Source organism: Bradysia coprophila, unplaced genomic scaffold (assembly GCF_014529535.1).
Source record: "Bradysia coprophila strain Holo2 unplaced genomic scaffold, BU_Bcop_v1 contig_415, whole genome shotgun sequence".
NCBI lineage: Eukaryota > Metazoa > Arthropoda > Insecta > Diptera > Sciaridae > Bradysia > Bradysia coprophila.
This window is the reverse complement of record NW_023503670.1, coordinates 1619846-1635889: the sequence shown is the minus strand read 5'-3', so window position 1 is coordinate 1635889 and position 16044 is coordinate 1619846. Positions and strand designations below refer to the sequence as shown.

At 32.2% G+C, this 16044-nt stretch overlaps 1 protein-coding gene and 1 long non-coding RNA gene across 2 annotated transcripts in view; one reads left to right on the top strand and one right to left on the bottom strand.

The window, feature by feature from the left end:
* Positions 1-791, bottom strand: part of LOC119082283 — an 85699-nt gene extending 84908 nt beyond the window's left edge. The window contains exon 1 of the long non-coding RNA XR_005088608.1: positions 703-791. This is a non-coding gene — a long non-coding RNA (uncharacterized LOC119082283). The remainder of the gene's footprint in view (positions 1-702) is intronic.
* Positions 1-4729, top strand: part of LOC119082281 (metabotropic glutamate receptor 2-like) — a 152666-nt gene extending 147937 nt beyond the window's left edge. Inside the window, exons 17-18 of the mRNA XM_037191757.1 lie at positions 2381-2591; positions 3874-4729. Of these exons, the coding sequence (XP_037047652.1) occupies positions 2381-2591; positions 3874-4202 (540 nt within the window). The 3' untranslated portion in view covers positions 4203-4729. The remainder of the gene's footprint in view (positions 1-2380; positions 2592-3873) is intronic.
* Positions 4730-16044: the final 11315 nt, after the last annotated feature.

Genomic DNA, 16044 nt, shown 5'->3' with positions numbered 1-16044 from the left:
TTAATCGTTATTTATCTCACAATTTCATAAGGAATTCACAACAACAATTGGGTGGAAAATGTCAAGAAAATTTGAATTTTTTGTTTGACAATATAAATCCGAAAATCTTTATAAACTTTGAAAAGTAATTTTCGCATTACATGAAAGTTTTTGTTTCTGAAATAGATTTTTTCCATAAAAAATTTAAGTCAGCCTTTCAACGATACCTCACATGCCATTGCACTTTATAGGGTGATTTTTCGTTGTAAGTGCTGTAAAATTCCAATTCCTTCTGAAACCGAAAATTTTCATGTTTATGTTTTGACATAATTTGTAGTAAATTAGGACAATCCTCAATGAACATTCCTCATATAATATGAAAGCAATTGGCTATTGTAGGTCAATCTCGATTTCAGAATATTTTGCTTAACTTTGGTGCAAACTTTGGTCTCGATCAGGTACGAAAGGATGAAATTTGTGAAGTATTTGAAATTATGTCACTAACAATAAAATGCAAATTTTCTTGACATTTTCCATTAAATTTTCAATAACTCTTGTATTGTGATGTGAATCCCTCGTGACATGGGAGACTGAAGTTTAGACAAGTTATTTTTAATCGACGTAAAACATTATTCTAAACAAAAAAAATGTGCAATGGTATGTCTCCAAAATGCACTGATCTTTTTATAACTTCGTCTAAACTTCGAAACGTATACAGCCGACCGTTAGAAAATTACAAAATGGCGGCCCTATATTTTTGATTTTACACAGTTTTTAGCAATTCTTTTGATCAGAATTGTCGATGCCCATGTAGTTCTTGCTGCAGAACACCTTACAGATACTTATTTTCATCGATACTGGAAACGGCCTCCGTCACATTTTATGCCAGGGCCTACTTTTTAGAAACTTTTAGAAATCGAGAAATTCAAGAAACTTTGAGAAATTCAAGAAACTTTGAGAAATTCAAGAAATTTCGAGAAATATTTCTTGAATTTCTCAAAGTTTCTTGAATTTCTCGAATTCAAGAAATTTCAAGAAATTCCAGAAAATTCAAGAAATTCGAGAAACTTCGAGAAATTCAAGAAATTTCAAGAAACTAATTTCTCAAGTTTCTTGAAGTTTCTCGAATTTCTCGAATTCGAGAAAATTCAAGAAATTCGAGAAATTTCGAGAAATTCAAGAAATTAGTTTCCAAAAAGTAGGCCCTGTTTTATGCGGCTGACAAAATTGGGTCGATTTAAGGTCGTACTGTGTAAACAAAATTAATTTTATTAAAAAATCTGTAGAACAATTTTTTGCTTAGAATAACGTTCTGCGTCGAATTGGTCAAAACTTCAATCCCCCATATTGTGAGTTAAATACGATTAATTATTCCTAGGTCATGTTGCATCTTCTGTCCGAGATAGTTTAGTCTCTCCAATATTTTACTTCAAAGTTGGGAAATTTCTCGTTGGGAACAAAATTTCTACTTCACAAACTTTGGACCTGTCTCGACATTTTGTGACTAATGTCATTGTACCCACCGGAAAATATTTCCACTGTATAAACGTTTTAAAAAACCATTAAAATAAATAAAATAAATACTTCGAGAAAATGGCCTCTGATGGTCATGAACGCTATGTGCTTTTTGGATGGAAATAACCATATTCCAGATCGATCTACCCTACTCTTACGCAAATTACGGCAGCCTAGCTAGTGATTATAATACTTTGGAACTATATTTTCGTTGATTTTTCTTTTCTTAAAAACTCGGTTATCTCATAGTTTAATCAATACAGCCCCAGCAGTAAAAAATTTCTCTTCATTTTATTTAATTTTGCATATTTCTCTAAAGGGTTCATCGGTAAATTTACACAAGGTGCCCCTTGAGTATTGTACAAACTTTGTGTTAGGTTTGCAGGGTTTGCATATACTTTCAGAAAATTCCTTCTCTGTTGAACGTTAATTGAACTTAAATATGAAACACCGGTGTTAATGCAAGCGTTTCAGAATTTGAATAAAAAATCAGTGAATTAGCGAAAAATCGTTTTTTATCCATCAGCAAAACTATACACATTTAATGTATAGTCGTTTTGAATGCACAAACATTCATTTTAATTATTGATAAAGGTTTTACACTGTACAGCATCAACAAAAACACATTTGGAAGCTATCGATTTTATCGTGACTAGTATACATCTACTAATGAAAACTAATAAAGAAAAAAACTCAGTTTTAAATCCTGCAATATTTCCGTGATGTTTGATCTTTGCATTCGTTTCGCTTAAAATTTAAAATGTCGTTCAAAATGCACAAAATAAACAGTACACCGAAAATTACTTAATGTTTGCTCTGCATACACTGTGACCAGAAGCTATCTATTCTACATTTAATCTAATTAAAAAAAAAATCCTCCCCACAGCTGTACATAATTTTGATACGACCCGAAAGGAATGTGCGACAAAGTATGATGCCTGTCCGGTATAGTGCCATTAATAAAACAACTGGAACCGGACCGTCATCTATGATGGCAGCAATTATGGTTACAGCAGCTACATGCAATCAAAATGAAAAAATTGAAAAGCATGTAACCCCACCAGCAATTTCGAGTTGTGATTCACCATCGAAAAAAGGTAATTGATTCATTTTGTTCACAGCCGTTGATTGTTAAATCCACGAAGTATGGAACGATTGAAAATAATGAACACAAAAAACAGTACAAATTGTCGGTTCAAAATAAGTTATTGATTCATTTGAAATTGCTTTTAAATTCGAAATAATTCGGACGTGATACAACTGTTAAAATTATGAGAACACATTTTTTTTCGTTGCGCGAATGTGTACCCATGTGCAGTATAAAAGGATACTTCGAGAGATTTGCAATAAAACAACACCAGAGAAAATGTTTTTTTTTCTATCGTTTACACTATCTGCAGCTCAAATGGTATTAGGGTGCAAAGTTTAGTAGCAGGCCCGGTTTAAATGCGAGCTCTTCTTTGTCTTTTCTTCTGTTCATCCGAACTAAAGACGAGAAGAAAAGGGGCTCGGTTGAACAAAAGACAAAAGGATGCTTAGATGAGCATCGGGGCTCGCAGGTTAGTTTACCCTATTATCTGCCGCAGAAAGTACATTTCGAATTGGAAATTGAAAAGTAGATTTTTTATTGAATAAAAATGGCTTGTGGAACAATTTCTGAACCGGATGCGAAGCGAATGTATTCGTGCGAGTCGGTTTCAATTTTCAATGCGATTGATAAGAAGATTTATTTTTTATTGCTTTCCCGTTCTTGCACAACATTGCACTTATTTTCGACCGAATGTTTCCAATATTTCATTCAAAGAATTGAGAATTGAGATAAGTACATTGAATGATTGAAAGGCTTTCCACAGAAGCTACAATGTTGTGCGGATTAAGAAAAGATAAAACAAAACTTCGTAATGAACCCATTCTCCACGTTTTATGTGATCTAAGTATGATTCCATTCACATTTTGAATATCTTAATTAATTAAGAAAATTTTGCCAGGAAAATTTTAAAGAAAATTACATACGAGCACAAATACGTTCACATGAAGTAAACTGAAAATAAGTTCTGTATCGAAATTAAAAGTTAACAAATTAAACCAAATGCAATATAAAGCGAACAAGTTTCCAAAACATGAAAGTTTTCTGTTTTGTGTTCCTTTACAAAATGTTATGAAAAGAGCAAATTGATTATTCTACAGTTAATCAGCTTAAATATTCTTCACAAATGCATCATTCATTCATTCATTCACATGGGAACATTCATTAACGAATGAATATTCACATGTGTAAAATGAATGAATGACGCAAAGGATGTGCAACCCCGAAAATAAATAAATGCGAAAGTCATTATGAAGATTAAAAACCGCCTGAATATTAACTCATCGTTTCAGACGAAAATGGTTCTGTACGCTTCGTAGAGATTGCCACACAGACCGTCACTTTAACAAATTTATTAACAAACTACAATAAAAGTTTAACCAACTGCCACAACATACCGTTCGTCGATAATCATCAAAATAGCAATGCAGTACCAAACAATAAATCGAATCCATTGTCGACAAATTTTGTCGATAACAACAACAAATTCCATAACAATGCAACAACGGCATCGACATCGCCAACAATAAACAATTTTAATGGACAAGTTAGCAATGCAAATACAACAACCAATTCAACTGCAGCAGAGGCTGTCGATAATACAATTGAATTGCGCTTATAGCACGATCCAACTATTGAACGGTCGGATAGCGTAAAGTCAGGCAAACGAATGGCTATTGCTGTTTGAGTTTTGTATTTTGATGAATCTGACCGGATCGGTGTAACACACATAAACTACATTTAGCTTTATTATTTTGTTACATAAAATGTACTGGTGATATTAGATAGTTACACATGCGGTTTGTTTCAATTTTAGTTTTAATGTCATGTACGATATCCTAGATAAATGATGATTAGTACTCGTTGTAGTTCAAGGAAATGTGTATTGCTTGTATAGGCTAAAAGTGTCTTCAATTCATTACTAAAGAGGAAAATATCCCGTGAATTTTGCCACAAAAATCGTAAAGAATTTCATATGCTAGCAGGAGTATGTGGTACACAACAATTCCCGCTCGGTTAGCTGGTAATCATGTTTGCCTCCCGCTAGCACACGAAATAAAGCACGAAATTCCTTCCATATTTACATATTATTATGATATGAATGGAGTGTAGCCGAAGGCAAAGCGAAAATGTAATGCATCTGCTCTTCCAACGTTTGTCGGTCTGACGAATGAAATGGGACAAACTGAAGACTATTAAAAACAATAATTTTCTCCCTCTGCTGTATTATTTTGTAATTTGCAAACGATTTGATATTCGAAACGGTTTTGCATTGATCGCAGAATTGCATTTTATTATTTTGTTCCAACAAAAACAGCGGTTCGTTTTAACAATATTAATGAGGAAAATACCCCGGAGTGGGATGTCAAATTGAATATTATATTAGGGTAATTGATTATATACACTGCAGTTCTGCGATAATAATGCAAACAGTAGACTTCAACTTCTATTATATTTTTCGCTCGTAGTGTCGGGCCGTCCCTAACCGAATTATTATTTTTTATCTGAATGTTTTTTATGGAAAGGAGCTGGATGCACAATGTTTTAGATGCGCTTTTTAAACATGAACGTTGGCATACAATATGGTGATTCTGTACATTTCATGTAGTGTACTGAAGGCAAATGAAACATGCACAAAATCACAAAATACACATTTCTAATTAAAGAGAAATCTGGGAATATTGTGGTTAATTTTCGTTTGATGTTTGAACGACCCGTTCATTAATTACGCAAACAATGAGGAGCGCAAGGTTTCGTTCTTGTGACAAAGAGTTTCAGTTGGGGGGAAGGGGAGTAGATCGACAGGTGCGTTACATCACGCAATGATAAATACAAAATATTCAAATTTCAATAGATTAAATACGCGTAAATTGAATAACTTTTGATTACATTTCTAGGCGAGGGACAGATATTTGCAAATTTTGTTGACAGAGGATTTTCAAAAAGTCAATCCTCTAAGGATGTGTATTATCACACTGGGCCTACGGTCTCAGAGTGACTATCTGTATCTACACATCTAGTGCCTAAAAAAGCATTTTCCACTTAGTGGCATAAATAACTCAACTATTGCGGATTTTCTACAATTATTGAAATATTTGTATGTGTAGAATAAGCACCAGCTGGTGTACAAAGAAAAACATTTTCTATTATGTAAACAATTCAAAGACAACCGACATACAGTGCATTTCTGCGTTAACGTCATCTATGCGCGCCCATGACACGTATGATTGAAGCAAACACATTATCACATTAAGAATGTGTTTTGATTGTTTATCATACAAGAAGTTTGTGTTACTTGATCAGCTGCGGTGATATTCAGCTGGTGCTTATTCTGCAAATACAAATCTTTTAATTATTGTATGAAATTGAACATTTTCTATCGTAAAATTTTGAAGCATTTACTTTTGACCTCGGTTCTACATTCCACTTTTTATTTCAAATGTTCAAGTGTCCACTCCACTCAACAAAAAGTACTCCGTGAGAGAGCCGTGAGAGAGCGAGCTGTCAAATAAACAAAGGGAAAATTGAATTTCAATTTTATCTCTCACACGGAATACTTTTTTTGGTAAGAGGAAACTAAGCATTAATAGTCGAAGGCATGTAATAACATGGCGGTTTAGGATAATCTGAGTGGACTGAAAAAGTTTTGTTTTTCGCTGCTGTTAATAGTACGAAATGCTGGATTGCTGGAAAATAGAGGCAATTGGAAAACTTTGAGTTTTTAAATTCGTTATCCATCAAATTCCAGAAGTGAGTACTTCAAATGGACTTCAAGCAAAGTAAATTGTTGTTTCTGATTGTTACATGAAATTAATGAATCGAGCTTGCGTTTTACTAGTGTAACAGAGGAAGGTGGTATTTACGTTACGTAATTTATGAACGACCCCTTAAATATAGATCTATTTCCAAAATGTAACTATACATTCTCTGACATTGCTGTAAATAAATTGATGTTAAACGAAAACAACGTTTTGTCAAAGCTTATATTTCAATTTTCTCCTTCTTATTTGCATGCAATATCTTAATTGAAGGCAAGTTAATTAAAACGTTTGAATATCATCATCCGTTGTTCATATGGTTATGCCATTAATGCAAAACATATAATTTAATAGAACTATTTTATGTGTACATGTGTGCTGTACATACAATCTGTCTTATGTGCTGGTAGTCATGGATATACTAGGCACTATAAGTAGTGCAGTTCTCGAAACTGAAATTAATAATTTCTAAGTGTTTCGGATGCATTTGACCATTCAGTTGATGTAACGGTTTCGGAATTCGTTCATTTGGTTGATCGAAAATTATTTTAGACCTTTTGATTAAATTGAGTTGTAAGTTACTCCTGTGATTATTTGGGATCTGATGTGATTATTTCAGAAAGTCTTGAAACATAATTAGGGGTCAATCAGCATAGAAGTCCCAAAACAGTTCAGATATTCCATGCACTGTCTTCTACAAATGAAATGTCAAATACTTTTCTATTTTTCCATGATAAGGGAAGAAAATAGTTATTTGTTCACCGATGGGAAAAAAAAGTTGAAAATTTCATTTCGTGGTATTGTTTGTGGCCAGAGCGTAACATGGGTCATAAGACATCCGAGAAAATGAAATTTCTTTTTTTGTCAACACAACGATTTTCACAACAAAGACTACTAAAGTTTTAGCTGATGTTAGAAAATGATAATTTTCTCTCCTGCGATATGAGAAAACTGTTTTGTGCGTGCGGTGTGACTAGCCTTATTTTCTCACCTCAATTAGGCTATGAGAAAATGGCGTTTTGTTTACGATTGGTCGAATGACCTATTGAGAAAAGTGCAGAAGGTTCTCCAGTGGGTAGAAAATAGAATTTTTTCGATGTAAGGTGTCTCCTTGTTTATGTTTTCAAAAATAGTATGACAAATGTATGGCTTCGTTTTGAGGAGAAAAACTGTTCGGTTTCATTCACCTCAGTGAGAAGTAGAATATTCCAACTCGAGCAAAATTGCGGCTCTCGTTTCGCTGTGGCTGCAGACTTCGCTCTTATTGGAATTTACTCTTTTCTCTCCTCGGTAAATAAATAACTATTATCAGACAATCATATAAGAAAAACCGTTGATATTGTTATAGGATTTATCTTCATTTTCTTATTTACCAACTTTTTATCAGTTATTTGCACTGAGGAAAATGTTTTCAAGTTGTTTTTATTTGAAATTCAAAAACTTATCGATAGTTAAACTGACTCAACTGAACCAACACTAATACGTTTCATATACCACAATTGCGCATTGTATTATTCATGTTGAGTAGAATGTTATTTTGCATTTACACTAACTAGGCCCCACCTGTTGGGCGGGTCAGGTCCCTTTTCAATTTTTTTTAAATAAATCTCATTTTATTTTCCGTTGTTAAACTTCCGAAACATCACCAACAATGATAACTGATAATAAAACCTTCGCTTGAGTACAAATTCTTTGGAAAAGTACTTTTTCTGTTCTCTATTTTCTTGTAAATTTGCGCCCAGATTTTTAATCAACAATAAATCGAAAATAGGACTCGTGTGAATTACGGCCCTCGCTCCGCTCTGCCCAATCGTGAAAGTTGTCTGTTATTCAGTTTCATAGTCTTATTGATAACGCTAATCAAAAGTAAAAGATGCAAATGTGGAACGATCAGGACTCTTTCGATTCAGAAAATGGTCTTTCATAAAGTTTTATAATTATTTTATGTCATGGCGTGAAATCTGCTACTTTTGCCCGTGATAGCTGACTATCACCGTTATAGAAAACTATCATGCGTGATGGCTGCTAGGAATTTGGCGACACGTCATTCACAATAATTGCCAAAATGACATTGCAGTGATACATTTTGTAGAAGAAAAATGTCACTTTGTGGTTTATTGTAAATGACACGGCGCGAAATTCCTCAACACCATAACTAACCGAAAAAAATCAAATTTTATCAAAGTAATCTTTTTCGATTGATTGAATTTCCAACAGTGGAAAATAAACAACTTCCAGATCCTTAATCTCACATAGCCCATCTTCGAACTTAACCTCAGGAATTCAATTCTGCGTCGATTAAAAAAATAAAATTAGTAATTGGTTGATAATTACTCAAGTTATCGTTGTTTACAAGCAAAATATTGGGACAAACAATTTCGTTGTTCATAACATATCATACAACCTTTCATACAAACGTTTTAGGGTATTTTCCGGCATAAGACCCTGACTTACTGTCAAGGGAACCACTATTTTGCTTGGATGGATTTCCAATGAGATAGCTTAATTGTTTTACGTAAGAAATCTAAGCTGAATAGCAAACATGAATTGGTCCTGTAAGTTCATGTCTCAATTGCAATAAGGAATATGCTTCATTGCAGTCTTCATTCACGTAACACAATCTCGTTTTGGAAATAATACAACCGTAGTTCTTGTGTACATCATTTATCTTAGAAATTACCTTCCGATGATGAACAAGCATCCAGTAGCCAGTCGATGTGTTTTAGAATGATATACCTTTGGAAAATACATCGAGTAGAAGAAACTATTATTGCGGGAAAAGCACATAAATCAATTTCAGCATTTTCCAAAGGAGTATGCTCATCGTTGTGCTTTAGGAAATAAATGTGAAAGGTTTTGTAACAGAAAAGACTTCACTCTAAAAACTTTTCCACCTGATTTCGTAGAATAATATTTAGATATCATCAACCTTTCTAATGTCGTCTATTTTGAGAGGAGAGAATCTCAGTGAGAGAGCTACAATTGCGTAGAATTTTGGAGAAAGATCAAGTCCATTCTATGAATCAATTGTCATCATCTAGTACGCAGAGTACGTATGGAACAAATTTTCGTAGTCAGTAGATTCACCGAAACATAAAAACAAATTTGAATCGGTTGACAAACGTTTTCACAGTCATTCTGAAATTGTAAACGTCTGCACCTATTGTTCATAGCACATACAGCTTTTCTGTACCACGCTCAACTAAATACCCAAAAAATTAATGACTTTGCAAAATTTAGCAAATAACCCATTTCGTTTTACCATTATATGCGGTGTGTGCTCTCATAGACTTTTTTTTATGACTTCCACAATTCTCATTCGCATTGAATACGGCACCCGATTTTATGTGTATAAGGTCGTGCGGCTATAAAAGCTTCACTTGTCTGAACAGTTATTGAAATGGTTTCAACATTGTTTTTGTGTACATAACCCAGTGATGTCAAGTTTGTTTACATTCTACAAAATAACTTTTTTTTTACTTACTTTAGAACTGAACAGATGCTACTTCTGTTCATAAAAAAACATGCTATAAACGCAATATATGAGCAATGTAGAAGGATATGGATGGCATCAACTATTCTGATACTCTCAAGAAAAGGTTAGACAAAAGTATTTAATGCAAACTTTGCACATTGAGATTTCTATTGATTTAATATGTGGGTTAAACGGAACCCATGATCAACATGTCTTGTCTGGAAAACTGCTGGAAAACATGTCGGTTGGTTGTTCTATTTAAATATTTAAGTTTGTTTGGGTTTATAGATAAAACAAACCCATCCACATCCACAAGATAATCGCAGCTGTTGAAAAACTTTTCTTTTCTTTCTTTTTCGGTTAATTTCGTTTTTCCAAAAGTTTATTATGATTATCTCAAGAGTCACAAAAGCACGGGTTAAAATAACACAGTTCCCATAAAATTATGTGTGTTCATTCACAATATAGCAATGAATCATTTATGAATGTCCTATTATATATAACGAGATAAAAACGACATAACAACTTTGCAGAAGAACCAGCAAAAAATAAAATAAAATGAAATTAATTAAAAAGCTTCGAGATAAAAAAAGAAGAGAACAACAGCCAAAAGAAAAATATTTTCGCAGCCTATGAGAAGGGTAATTTTCAAATCAAATTCGCATTCTAATTCTGGCTGCTAGGAATATTGATTTTAATTGCCAGTCATGCTTTTCTCATTAAATACTAGCCGAAAAAGAGTATGCCTTGGTGCTTCCGTGCTTCGTTTATTTTTCCCATATAATTAGCTCACTTATATTCGATCCGATGATTGTTTTTGGGAGTCGTAAATTATCTGGAGTGTAAATGGGATCAATTTACAAGACAAACAGACGGAAAGAGTTGTACGGGATGGTAATAAATGATGATTTGTAAACGGAATTGTGTTTGCGATTCGCATTTTATGAAAAAGAACTGTAATCTGTTTATCAAAACCAAAAACAGCCGGAGGCTGGCATTAAGATGTTTCTTCTTAGGCTTTCTTTTCTAATCAAATGAATATGAATCGAATCGAATTATTGTTTTAAGTAAAATTTATCGAAAACTTACGTCGCGAAATTTTAATTAGTCAAAATATAAAAAGAAAGAAACGCATGGTGTTCGAACTGCCGTAATTGGCATAAGAAAGTTAGTGAAGATTTAAAGAAAAGAAGCAGCGATGCCAGGAAAAACTGGACGTGAATCTGAGACCGAGACAAATAATTTAAGCAAACGTATCAAGATATTCACGGAGTCAATCACATAAGATGTACCGCTTTTATGAGGAGTTATTCAAACGTTATTGTCGAGGTTATTGTTAATTTAGCTATCAGACAACAAAAGATGATTTTCCTTCGCTCGAAATCACTTATTATATTGAACAGTAGCATCGGTACTGGAGTCTTACTTGATTTAAATCATGCATAATCCAACCATCAAACCACAAACTATATTAAATTCGAGGCTAAACGTGTGGCTGGGGAATTAATAGCCTTTTAATTCAATCTCGTTACACTACTCTAACTCCATTGAATTATTAATGATGATGGGTTGGTTGTTGGTAAATTTGTAATTGATTAATACCGTTTCAATTTGGTTTACAATGTCAACTAGGGTGTAAGGAATTACTTTGTTAATTGGAATTATAAACCGCATTATTACTTTCAATTCAAATTAGAATTGAAGCGTGAATTTGGTCGGAAATATGGAAACTGATTTGAAATTATTTTGACCGAATCAACGAGTTCACCAATTCAGTTGTTGAAGAAGGTCTTCTATTTCCATTAATTAATTTTTGCTTCTTTTTAATATTCAAAAGTTTAACGCAAAAAAAAAAGTTGAAAGAGTTGTAGCCAAGATATTAGTCTATAATATCCACGATATTATCAACGAGAGATGTAACTTTGTTGGGTATAATCCGTAGATAAGAGAAAAGAAAACATGAAAACAGGAAGAAGAAAAATGTAAGCTTTGAGTTATATGTATATTTGGATAGACGGGGAATGGTTGATGATTTTACATTATACGATACTTTTAAAGGGAAGGAAAGTATGTTGAACAACGAATATACACCGAAAAAACCACAACGTATAATCAGTAATCACGCAAATTAGAAAAGTTTTTCGTTTCGTTTTTTTTATATTCCTTGATGACTTTGAAGAGATGTAATACATTTTTGGAACATTTTTTTTCTCTTTTTACGTCTATATCACAACAAGAACAGAATAATTTATATACAGCAATGCATTATTTCCGTAGTTATAATGAATGAACGGACCATTTAATGGATGTTTCGAAATGTATTGAAGAAATTTTAATCTCATGTACATTATAGTACATGTACACTCACATCATGTATATATTACCCACATCCAACAAATGAAAATTGTCTATTCAGGTGGAATGGATAAAAAATATTTTGGTCTCGGTGTTCCTTTTATTTTTCACTTGACCGAATTTCTCATACAGAGAAATAGATATATCGAAAGTGAACGAACTAGTTAGTGGGTGTAAGTGATGAGATGTTGTAAATTTAATGTTACTAAATATATTGATTAGGTAAAACAAAAATGTATGGAAATTAATGTATACTAAGATATGTAGCTACTAAGTTTGAAAATAGATTTAGATTCTACGTTATAAATGTTTGATAAATGATAAGAAATAAAACAAAAAATATTTTTATACAAAACTACGCTTTAATTTGTTCATTTTCATTGAGAAAGAAATAACAAAAAAAAATCTTTAAAATTAGTTGACTATTTCCTAAAACTAAGCAAAACGAACTCACACATCTGTAACTTTAAAATCTAATTACCCCACCTGTTATTGAAATATTGATTGCCAAATTTGTATAAGAAAATATTTTGTAGGAAATTTAAGGATAACTTTTTGATTTAAAAAAATTAAAAAAAAAATTATTTTACACTTTTTGTACATACATTAATTGCATAACAAAATTGCAAATCGTCAAAGTATTTGTACATATTGATATTAGCTAAAGAAAGATTTAGGAGACAAGTAAAAATCCATGACAAAGTGTAAAAAGTAAAAAAAAAGAAAAATTTAAGATGAAAATGTAATTATGTAAAATTACCGTGTGATAAATAATTTATTTTTTAATTAATTTTATGATAGAACAGCAGAAAGGTTTTACGATGATCCGGAGAACTCTCCTGTAGTATAATAAATCAAATGTAACCGAAATGGCATTCTGAATATTTGTTCCCATTTTCTTTTTACAATCTTGCAATAAAAGTGAAAATCAATTGAAATGAACGACAGCCATTAAAAAGGTAAATAATTAGTTTTCCCTTATGTGTAATAAACATTTTAATTTAGCTTAATGGACCCGTAGAAAGTAGTTACTAATTTTTTTTTTGCTTCAATGTTGATGGGAAAGTCATTCAACATTTATTTATTACCTCTTACTCGCACAAACGACTGAAACTCGTTTGCCAAACATAATTTCAATAGATTCAATAAAATACGGTCGAGTTCGTAGTAGGAATCTATTATGTTTACTCAAGCAATTTTTCATACGACCTGTTGATTTTGCAAAACGAATCTTAAAACTGATGCAATAAATAAAAGATTTGTGTTTTAAATTCGATAACAGGCTCAAACTGATTATAAGGGCCAACATTTGCAGATCCCGTCACACGCCCTTCGTTTCTGCTTTATACTCTTTCCAATCTGCCCGTTGAAACAAAAGAAGTAACAGATTCAATTTCATTGATAATTTAAATTGCAAGTAACGCAAAATTGTTCAATATCCATAATTACCGAAATTTATGTTGCAAGTTTGATATGTGTAGTGTACACTATACAGTCAGTCTGCCAGTAGAACGCAGATCGAAATACAGCTTTTACTCCAGTGTCAGACATAAGAGAAATTTGGAGTATTTTATATCCTAGATTTACGATTCGATAAACAAGGAAGACTTTGCGTATATTTTGTAATTGGATAGCAATGACTGTTGTTGAAAATAAAGTTCTCTGTTGATGACTTTTGCATATGTATTTTACCATGCTACACTTCATTACAATGCAGTGCATTATATTTAATTCTCACTTCACTCTGCTTCTTTCTTTTTTTTGATATTATTGCAGCAACTTTGTGAATTGTAAAATGCATAAGTCTTCCTCTGTTTTGTCAGAATGGTTGACATTTTTATGTGAAAAACTTTCTGTATGTGCAGCAGACGAAAAGCAAAGGAAAACATCAAAGTCATAGTGAAATTATATTCGGTTCTTTGGGTTCGTTGCAATTGAAATTCACTTTCGTTTCAAGTTTATTTGTATTATTTATTGCAGAAAGCTGTTCGGTTGTAACAGTTTTGTTGTAAAAACAATAACTTTGTACAGATAGTAAATCGAATTTATTTCCATTGTTGAAAATTGACATTATTGATAAAAGCTTTTTCTGGTTAAATGTAAACTACTCTGTAGTGAATAGAGTTTTTAGAGTATCTTTAAAACCAGTACATAGCATAATATAAATATTTAATTAACTGTTCCATATTGTAGAGAAATTATATTTGTATGATCAATGTTAAACGGTTGTAATTTGAATTGTGAATTGTAAAACTCCTTCAAATGGTGTTCCTGTGAGCCCTGAACTCCATCTGAATAAAGATAAAAATGTTTCACAACATAATATTTCGTACAAAAGTTGTTTTTCCAGGTATTGTCAACTAAACCATACCTATCATTATTTTCGTTATTATTTTTTAAACGCAAATAAATTTAGTGAAAAATATCAACGTATAAGTATAAGTAGATGTTAATATTGGAAATATTTTTTTTTCCATTTTCAAGGAGAATAGGAAATAAGCATTTTTGAAATAAACAACATTGAACAATGACAAAATGTTTCTCTCGAATTGTAAATAAATTCCCTTTAATAATGCAGTTCCATATTAAATGAGAAAAATAATATTTTTCAAAATGAAAAACGACTGATGAATGTACTTTACAATTTTTAAGTAGCTTGAAACGACGAAAATGTTTCCAATGAGAAAATGCATTAAAATGGAAGTTTTCCATCAAGTAAAACTTCAGAAACATTTTATTTAGCATTTATATATATTAAAAAGAAATCTCAATCATGATGAGGCATATGATTTCCTTTCAATCAAATAATAAATGTTAACATTGAAAACTATTTTTTAAATGTATAAGAATACTAAAAAAAGCAACCAACAGAAGATATTATTGTAAAATAAAAAGAAACGAAGCAAAAACTAAATAACACAAACAATGTTCATGACACAAAGTCGTAAGATACATAAAATTATAGAAAAAAAATATTGAAACATTTTAAATAAGAAACCAGACTTAATATTATCTGTCGGAGGAATAAAATCTTTAATCATGGCTACCAATAAATGAATTGTTTAAAAGTATAGCTTTACGTCTTTTATTGAATCAATGTTCTGCGAATTTTAATTCACATTTAAAGGTAAGTTGAATGAGAAAAGAGAATGTAAAATGACATCAGTATTAATCAGCTTTCATTGTTAGACTCGACAGCTTAAGCAATCAAATCTAAAGAGACCAGAACTTATCGAGGGTTTGTATGAGGACTATACAAACAATCTTAAACAGTAGCTTCCAAATTTGACACTTGTCATTGTTCAGTGTTCATACCAGGAGAAGGGCTGTGCAAAGGCTCACATGAGTAACGTTGTGCGAAACCTCGTGGAAAAAATAGAAAATTTCAACTCTAGTTGATTATGGAGCTATCTCCGCTCTTGTTGAAATTTCCTGTTTTGGGTCCTTGATAAACGATGGTTCCACACGTACGTAACAGGTACACTACAGTTCGTCCTCCAATGTTTTTGATATTTATAAATAGTCTTCCGGCGACGTTTGACTCATCGTGGCGTTCGCTTTCGAAAAAGATACGAAGCGAAAGTGACTGTACGGATCTTCAAGCCGATCTGGACTTACTGTCGGAGTGGTGTAAACGGCGACTATTGGGCCTGAATGTGAAAAAATGCAACACGTTCACGGATAAAATTGACTTTTTTTTTTTAATTCATTTATTTTATCATTCCTTTATTATAATGTGGGGAATACTATAAGTATATGCGAAACAATCATAAATTAATCTTACAGATAAATACAAATACATTTTCATCGAAAACTTGGTCTAAGAAATTTTAGTTCAGCGATTAGAAATCAAATCTTTGTCTAAGCGTTAGGCT